The sequence below is a fragment of the Bombus pascuorum genome, chromosome 3, assembly GCF_905332965.1.
Source record: "Bombus pascuorum chromosome 3, iyBomPasc1.1, whole genome shotgun sequence".
Classification (NCBI taxonomy): Eukaryota; Metazoa; Arthropoda; class Insecta; order Hymenoptera; family Apidae; genus Bombus; species Bombus pascuorum.
This window is the reverse complement of record NC_083490.1, coordinates 6,978,961-6,987,049: the sequence shown is the minus strand read 5'-3', so window position 1 is coordinate 6,987,049 and position 8,089 is coordinate 6,978,961. Positions and strand designations below refer to the sequence as shown.

At 28.5% G+C, this 8,089-nt stretch overlaps 3 protein-coding genes across 7 annotated transcripts; 1 reads left to right on the top strand and 2 right to left on the bottom strand.

The window, feature by feature from the left end:
• Positions 1–58: 58 nt before the first annotated feature.
• On the bottom strand, positions 59–3,264 carry LOC132905412 (protein will die slowly). Its single transcript, XM_060956715.1, has 8 exons — positions 2,580–3,264; positions 2,341–2,437; positions 2,097–2,260; positions 1,873–1,962; positions 1,378–1,517; positions 1,054–1,285; positions 865–952; positions 59–763 (listed from the first exon to the last, which is right to left on the bottom strand). Exons 1-8 carry the CDS (start codon positions 2,670–2,672, stop codon positions 663–665), a joined length of 1,005 nt encoding a protein of 334 aa, XP_060812698.1. The 5' UTR covers positions 2,673–3,264; the 3' UTR covers positions 59–662.
• A 98-nt stretch (positions 3,265–3,362) lies between these two features.
• Positions 3,363–5,166, top strand: LOC132905423 (uncharacterized). The gene is made up of 2 exons (XM_060956728.1): positions 3,363–3,579; positions 3,817–5,166. Exon 2 carries the CDS (start codon positions 3,982–3,984, stop codon positions 4,774–4,776), a length of 795 nt encoding a protein of 264 aa, XP_060812711.1. The 5' UTR covers positions 3,363–3,579; positions 3,817–3,981; the 3' UTR covers positions 4,777–5,166.
• Positions 4,650–7,955, bottom strand: LOC132905393 (sec1 family domain-containing protein 2-like). 5 transcript variants are annotated; one of them, XM_060956675.1, is made up of 11 exons: positions 7,881–7,955; positions 7,373–7,629; positions 7,029–7,271; positions 6,677–6,946; positions 6,407–6,592; positions 6,059–6,316; positions 5,858–5,986; positions 5,551–5,782; positions 5,381–5,507; positions 5,127–5,276; positions 4,650–5,032 (listed from the first exon to the last, which is right to left on the bottom strand). In XM_060956675.1, the coding sequence occupies exons 2-11, from the start codon at positions 7,571–7,573 to the stop codon at positions 4,825–4,827; spliced, it is 2,004 nt and encodes a 667-aa protein (XP_060812658.1). In that variant the 5' UTR covers positions 7,574–7,629; positions 7,881–7,955; the 3' UTR covers positions 4,650–4,824. The 5 variants fall into 5 exon arrangements, with proteins under 5 accessions (XP_060812658.1, XP_060812657.1, XP_060812656.1 ...); XM_060956674.1 differs by lacking the exon at positions 7,881–7,955 and adding an exon at positions 7,707–7,866 and having other exon boundaries at positions 7,373–7,622; XM_060956673.1 differs by lacking the exon at positions 7,881–7,955 and adding an exon at positions 7,707–7,865.
• Positions 7,956–8,089: the final 134 nt, after the last annotated feature.

Genomic DNA, 8,089 nt, shown 5'->3' with positions numbered 1-8,089 from the left:
ATTTATTTATGCTACATCCTGATTTGCAAATAAAGAGGTACAAACTGCACATTTCATCTCAGGTACGAAAAAATACATATTTATATTTTTTTGTTTTCGTCACTTTCTTTACATAAACATATTTTCATTACAAGGATGTCTTTATAATCTTTTTTTCATTCTTTTTCCTCTTTAGAATATTTAAAGAGGTTACATATATAACCGTTGCATTCTGTTCAAAATATTATACACATTGCTTTATTTTCTAATGTCATATAAATAGGAAGGAGTACATATTCGCTTTACAAGTAAATTACATAGTTACAAACGTAAAGCTATCGGTTATGCATAACGTCGAAATGATAAGAAAATTGTTCACCGAAACACTGTTTACTCTTGGATTTGATTCGTAACCGATGCATGATAATTTAGATTTATTGCGCTCATTCAATTATAATGGTAATCTTAATATCTAATTGTATAAAACCAGGTTCTACTTTCTACAATTACCCGAAAAATAGGCGCAAATTATCTATTAAAATTATTCATTTCATTATGATTGAAAATTGAGTAAATGTAAAAATTTTAAAAAATAAAGAAAAGAAAGATCGAATAAGATGTTTCTAAAAGATACAAATGCTCTGTGTAGAACTTTTAATAAAATCGTGAGTAACATGTATATTCTATGTGTCACTTTTCCATAATTTGATAGTTTTATCGTTTTCAAGGGCGGCTGAAGCTATAATATTATCGGTCGGGTGACACGTAGTACATAATACAACATCTAAAAATCAACAGAAGAATTGATTAGTATATTACATATCAGGCCAATATTTCACCATAATAATATAAATCGAATCATCTCTATAATATAATCTATTATACCTGTGTGTCCTTGCAATTTTTGAACAATCTCCTTCGTCTGCAAATTCCAAATGTATACCATATTGTCTTCTGAACCCGAAACAATCCACTGATGAACAAAAAAAATCAAAAACATAAAAATAAGTTAAACGATGTTGATTTAATCATACCGAACGAATGCAATGTATACACGAACGTGATATAACCTACCTTTCCTCCGGTAACTGAAAAATTTGCGAAGATGCAATATTTTTCATTTTTATGACCTGTATACGTTTTCAAACATTTTCCTTTGCTATAATCCCAAAGCTTTAACGTATTGTCTAGCGTTGCTGCCAAAATATATTTTCCATTTGGTGAAAACTTTACAAAAGATACGGGAGGATTATCATCATCGATTAAAGTCTTCAAACACTGGCCAGATGCAGTGTCCCAAATTCGACTACATAACAATCATATCAATTAGTGTTATTCATATTTATTTATTTTCTAACAAGCAGGTATTGACATTCAAAAAGAAATATGCACACTTACCATAATCCGTCGTAACTACTAGATACAATTAATGATCCGTCCCTATTAAAATGAACTGCACTTACAGGATCCGAATGAGCGGGTAAAGTTTTCAAGCATTTTCCAGTTCTAACATCCCATATCCGAACACTTTCATCAAACTAATAATATTTGTTATGTTAATATTGTATATATACTTACAGTGCAAGTCTTTGTCCATATAAACACACAAGCTATTTTTAATAAAGTTCAGAAATATTGTATAAAATACCATTTAACATCAACTATTTTTTTGTTTTGAATACTTTTATTTAATTCAACTATTATCATAAATTTTTCTCCAATATATATTGAAACAAATTCTTTTTTGTTCTATGTTAATTTAAGTATATATTATGACATGTTTCATTCTTGCATCGTCATTGTGCACAATGCATATGTACATAATTCAGAGACTTGCACGTTATTCTTAAAAAAAAATCTCACATAAATGAATTTTTATACTGAAATACTTACAGAACCAGAAACTATTAAATTTGACTGTGGATTAAAATTGCAACAGAAAACATAGTTACTATGGCCTTTTAAAGTTTTTAAGCACTTTCCCTGAAAATAAAAAGAACTATACATAACTAAGTTATTTACAATAAATACCTTACATTTATGTTAAAGTTCTAGACTTCATACAAATCTAAATTCATTTTAAATATAATTTCTTAAAGTAAAAGTAGTCAACTTACAGAACTCAATTCCCATATTTTCAAAGTTTTATCATCAGAAGCAGATACTAATAGTCTACTATCGCTAGACCATGCAACATCTGAAATACCAAGCTTATGGCCGGATATTGTTTTCTCAAATTTGCCATCATAGGAACCCCATATTTTAATTAATTTATCTGCAGCTACAAGCAAAAAATTAATTTTGTTTAGATAAACTTAGCAATTACAAAATTGATATTATATTAGAAACATTTTTATTTACAAGAACTCGCAAGCCATTCTCCATTAGGACTGAATTTTACAGAAGAAACTGCTTTGGTATGGCCTGCCAAGGTATACTTCAGGGTATAATTCGGTTTCTATAAAAAACAACAAGCACACAGGAATTTTAACCATATTATTCACAAATAAAACAAGAACAGAAATATTAATAAAAATAGTTAGAAAGAGAGAGAAAGAGAGAGTAAAAATATTAGAGCACAAGTTATTGAGTTTGCTCACCAACGTTGAGCTACTTTTAGTGCCACTGGCTGGAGCAGTTGCAGTATTATTGACAGACGTTTGATGCCCTGGTGATGGTCCAAGTGGCACCATTTTTCGACAAGTTTTGGTGAATATACTAACTTATGAGATAAAAATTGGAATATATATATATAAACAAAGAACAGGATAAATTATATGGATAAACTCAAAATTTTTAGCACATTTATTATTCAATCCTCACATAAAAATCCAGAAAAAAATGCTTCCTCAATATTAAAGGAATAAATTTTTTCAAATTCCTTTATTTAATACAGCTATCAAAAACTGCATTTTGGATTCATGCCATATCCAAAATCGTTTAATAATGATAACTTTACATTTTTTTTTTAAATCACTGATACACATGTGATCACGATGTTTCTTGTTGTTGACTATCACTATCTACCAAGTGTTGAATCGTAAAATTGTCTCTTATTCGTAAAACGTTTCAATTTCCGTTTGTATTTCTTTATATAATTCTTTTCACTTTTAGTTTTCGTATTTATATCTTTTCATTTATACCTTCGTAAATAAAAACATTTGTTCATTCATGAAAAACTTTCTAATATACGTACGCATCCATGATAAACGTGACAAAAATGAAAAACAGTAAGATTGTTGCCTACTCTCTATTTCTTAACACCTGATATTCTACGTTAAATTCAGGATTCATGAAACTCAAACACGAAATAACTTATCACGTGACAATCTTTATATTTCTATGGTTATAGCACTTACAGCTTACAGTTTACAGCCTACCGAATAGTCGAAAAATTGCGATAGAAGCTTAAGTCGTCCTTCAAAAAAAACTTCATTTGTTAACCTCACTTTTTACAAGTTTGCTCATTTCTTTAACTTATCGAGCCGAGTATATTAATATCTTTTCATTTAAAGCGGGTGGTTAATAGCTTTATAATATAGTATTAATTAAGTTATGTCCTTCCTTACATTCATTATAGGAGAACTTGCTGATTTTTATGTAAGCTCAGTTAAGGATTAATTTACAATCATTTTTGTAAGACCAAAGCTTTTGTTCCATTACCTTTTATTATTTTATTTATTTTTACGCATTATTTATTTTAATTTTTTATTAATTTTTAAAAATAATATATATTGTAACATTACAATATATACATATATCTTATTTAAAGTTTTATATATATACAATATTATACGAATGCAATATATATGCATATGATATTCCTGTTTCTTACAGACAGAATATGTAAAAAAGAAATCTTGATAGTAACTTGATATTAAAAAGTAAAATGTTGTAAAATAAAAATATTGCAGCAATTTAAATGATATTTTAAATAACAAAAAAATAAAGGTTGACCCATAGACATGTATTAAATAAAGGAAAGTACTAGAAATAAAACCTATGCAACCACAGATTGAATCTGGAGCAGAATTGCTCACAAGGCTAAATGAAAAACCGAGCTTACATGGGCTCGAAGATACTTTGTTCTCTCAAGGTCCTCAGAACACAGATATTATAGAAATTGGTGGAGAACGATCATCTGGTAAGACATTTCTTTTATCTCAAATGCTTGCAAGGTGTATCTTACCAAATAATTATGCAATCAAAGGCTGCAATGCTTCGGCTATTTTGATAAATACTGATCATCATTTTCAAACTTCAAAATTGGTTGAATTGATGAGCAGTATCATAAATACAGCTAATATATCATTTTCTGAAGCAATTGATACAGAGTTTGATAAGACAACTATTATTAAAGATTCTTTGCGCAACTTGCATATCATTGATTGTTATAATAATGAACAATTTTCTTTAACATTACGTACACTGGATGACATATTCCTTGATAACACCAAAATTGCACTTCTTGCTATTGACAGCATAACAGCATATTATTGGCAAGACTGTGAAGATAATATTACTACAATTGATACATATATAAAGAAATTGTTAAAAATTATCAAACTACAAACAACTCGATTTAATGTAGCAACTATATATACCAAATTAGGTGAAAGCATACATAACAAAAGAAAATGTCTTACAAATAATATAGATTATAAAATACAATTGTGCAAGGTGTGTAATTCGACAAATTTTATATGTACATTAGAAACAATACAAATTATTAGAAAAATACATTATTCCATTTTATCCAATGGTATAAAATGGAAGATAGATGAAACAGAAAGATGAATTCTATTACATTTACAAATTTTTCTATTATATCTACAAAAAAAATAATTAAGAAAAGAATATTTTATCCACTATATCCAAGGGGTTTAATAATCTAGATCCTGCTAATATTATATGTGGTGATTTTTCGTTACTATGTGCAGATACTACTTCTTGAATTACTTTTGCCTCTTCTGCAGTAATGCCTCCAACAACGTATATTAAAATATAGGGATTGTCTCGAGGATGACGTTTTGTTTTACCCCTTAAAATTAAACTGTAATGGAAGAAAATTTATAAATTCTTAATATTTAATGTCATATTTTAAGAAATTTCATTCATATGAATTATTTCAAATGAAGAATTTTTACTTAAAGCCAGCTGAAATAAATGAAGATGATTTTTTATGAAGATCTCGTAGTTCTCGACTTATGTCTACACTAAATATATCCTTTGTAACTTGTTCTAATATACTAATGTATCGAGTTGCTTCTTGAGAGCTTGGCTTCAACATACAAAATCTGCAAATAATTGTTTCGTTATTAATATAATTTTGTTCAAAATAGATAATGTTAATGATTAAGAGATTAATTAAAAAAGAAAAGTTTTCATATAGAGGCTTTACCTATAATCTTGCAATATTAAACGCTGTTCCGCGATTAATCTCAGAGTATCGAGAATACGTGCTGCAATGTTACATGATGTTTCTTGCGCTACAGCAACATCGTCTCCACCTAAAATAACAAATGCAACTTTAAAATATTTTAAGAAGAACGTGTCTCAAATAATATGTACCTAGTAGTAATAAATTACGCTGATAAGCTGATTTTGTATTCATCAAAGGACTTTCTTTTAAAATTTGGAAATCTTCAAAAATTGCATCCGCAATTGACTCTTCTAATCGGCGTTCTTGTTGTGTGGAAAATCGAATCTGCGTTCCCGCAAGTGAGTAAACATGTATCAGTAATGCTAATAAGTTTTCAACATCAAGTCCCCTGTGAATTCGCGTTCGTATAATATTACTCAACTAAAAAATTGTTTAATTTATATTTATTAAGTAGACATATATCGTCGTATAAATGAAATTTAAAAAAAGTTTTACCTGTACGAGTATACTCGAGGATTCTCGACTCACAGAAAGATTTTGCAAAGCTAATTTTTCTAAACTAGTAAGTAGCTCAATCTGATCAGCTTTTTGCGATATAGATGCTTCGATTATTGCTAAAATACACTATATCTCGAAGTGAAAAGAAGTAGCTCTAGGATTTGTCCATTGTTCAAAGAAATGAAAATTGAAAATTACCTGAAGTTTTTCTGTATGAATTGTCATAGAATCAATACTGTTTGTGGATTGAATTTTGCTGAGAAGTTTTTCTAAGCTATGACCAGAAATCCTTGTTGGTGTTCTTAATTTTGGACTACCTTTTGCTAAAGTTATATCATTTAAAAATTGGTTAACTGTATTTAACAACCTTTTTCCTTTTTGTGAAATAAGAAGATCCATCATCTCATCTTCCATACTTGCTAAACAACCTGGTATTTCATATGATTTTAACACTTCCTTGAAACCCATAAAAAAAGTAATCTATCATTTACCATCTACATAAATTGACAAAAACAGTTATATGAACAACTATATACTTATTTGTACCGTTACAGTCCCAAACAGAAGTGACATATTAATGGCCACATCGTTATCATGATGTGGTAAATGAGGAAACGTACGTAATATTTTTGCAAGGAAAGATTCCATATTGTTACTAGTAGGTGTACAAAGATCTAATGTTCTGTCAATCAAAATAAGAGAGACTCCTATTTCTGAAGTTTCAGATAAATGCTATAGAAATAACAATAGGTAAAATTTATTTTTCATTAACTTATCTTAATTTATTTTTTCGGTGCCTTACTTTCTACTACTTACACTTTTATGATTAATACTAGACATATAATCTTCTAAATTCTTTGCAAGATGGTCACTTAAATTTCCAAGTGAATAAATATCTAATTTAGCTCCTATACTATCAAATAGATTATAAAATGAATATGCTAAGATATTCAATTTAACAAATGTATCTTTTGGAATATTTGTGTCCAGAGATGGCATTAAATCTCCAAAAGGAGGTGTTACAAATAAATCCTTATTTAAAAGGGCAATAAAAATCGGTACATAGATAATGTTAACAACAGGTTCCTACAAATTAAGCTTGTCTTAGTTATAAGTAAAATAAATTTGGAACAAGTTTGAAGACAAAATAAATAATTGATTAACCAACTTGAGAAAGATTTCCTGAAGTCATCCAAACCTTAATGTCCTTCTTTAATTTATTGTAGTCTAATTTTTCTTCAGCAGATAATGTTCCCAAATGGTTGATAGTACCACAAGGTACACTACAGTACACAATACAGTTCTGGAAAGTATTCTTTGCCAGAATCATTTTAATTGTTCGTTGATAAAATGCTGGATCACCAGATGTTGATATAATAACAGCTTTTTTAGTATCTTTTACTTCGACATACTAAAAATGACAAGAAATGGTTTTAATGTCTTTCATCTTTTTAAAACTTTATTTTCTACTTCTTTTAAATCTTTCACAATCATATAAATATATATACCTACTCGAAAATGATACATGCCGAACTCATAAACTGCAACTGCTCCAGCATCTTTTAATGCTAGATAGCCTTTACCAGCTGTGTACCAATGCAAACATTCAATTGCACAGTGATCTACATAAACTACTGCATCATATACTTCTGCAAAAATATTTTTCCAATATTCAGAGATAAGTTGTTTAATTTCTAAAATAATGTCTGTCATTTTTCTTCTCAAAATTTCAGTAGCGATCACTTCCTTGATTTCTCATTATCTATAACCTGTTTAATGATATACAAATCAACTTTTCTCCAAATCTTAATATTGATACTGTATTATGTATACAAATAACACATACGTGTATATGATCATATATATTAGTACATAATAACGAAGCTGCAATGAAGCAAGTTAGTCGAAAAAAGTACTTAGTTAACCTAATTTCTATATTATATATTATACAGTATCGTATAAAAAGATATACATATATCAAACAGCATGTACAGATATTGACATGCATACGTATTCACACCTACTCTTCATATGCGTGCGCACGCGGTCTTGTTTGCGTATAGTTGCATATACGTACATATGTTGAACTTGGAGTATAAAGGAAGTCTTTTATTTTATATTATTTATTATTTTATCACCATCAGCTACTACTTATAATCTACAATAGAATTTAAATATGAAATTTGAATGAAGAAAAAGAAAGTAGGGCAAAAAAAGGAATGCATATTC

Excerpts from the sequence above, each read along its gene's own strand:
- LOC132905412 (XM_060956715.1), bottom strand. The coding sequence starts at position 2,672 with ATGGTGCCACTTGGACCATCACCAGGGCATCAAACGTCTGTCAATAAT. Across the intron at positions 2,438-2,579 it reads CTAAAAGTAGCTCAACGTTG|AAACCGAATTATACCCTGAA; the intron begins GTGAGCAAACTC and ends TGTTTTTTATAG. Across the intron at positions 1,286-1,377 it reads AGTAGTTACGACGGATTATG|TCGAATTTGGGACACTGCAT; the intron begins GTAAGTGTGCAT and ends ATTGTTATGTAG.
- LOC132905393 (XM_060956675.1), bottom strand. The coding sequence starts at position 7,573 with ATGACAGACATTATTTTAGAAATTAAACAACTTATCTCTGAATATTGG. Across the intron at positions 7,272-7,372 it reads TCGGCATGTATCATTTTCGA|TATGTCGAAGTAAAAGATAC; the intron begins GTAGGTATATAT and ends TGTCATTTTTAG. Across the intron at positions 5,987-6,058 it reads TTCATACAGAAAAACTTCAG|TGTATTTTAGCAATAATCGA; the intron begins GTAATTTTCAAT and ends TTCGAGATATAG.
- LOC132905423 (XM_060956728.1), top strand. The coding sequence starts at position 3,982 with ATGCAACCACAGATTGAATCTGGAGCAGAATTGCTCACAAGGCTAAAT.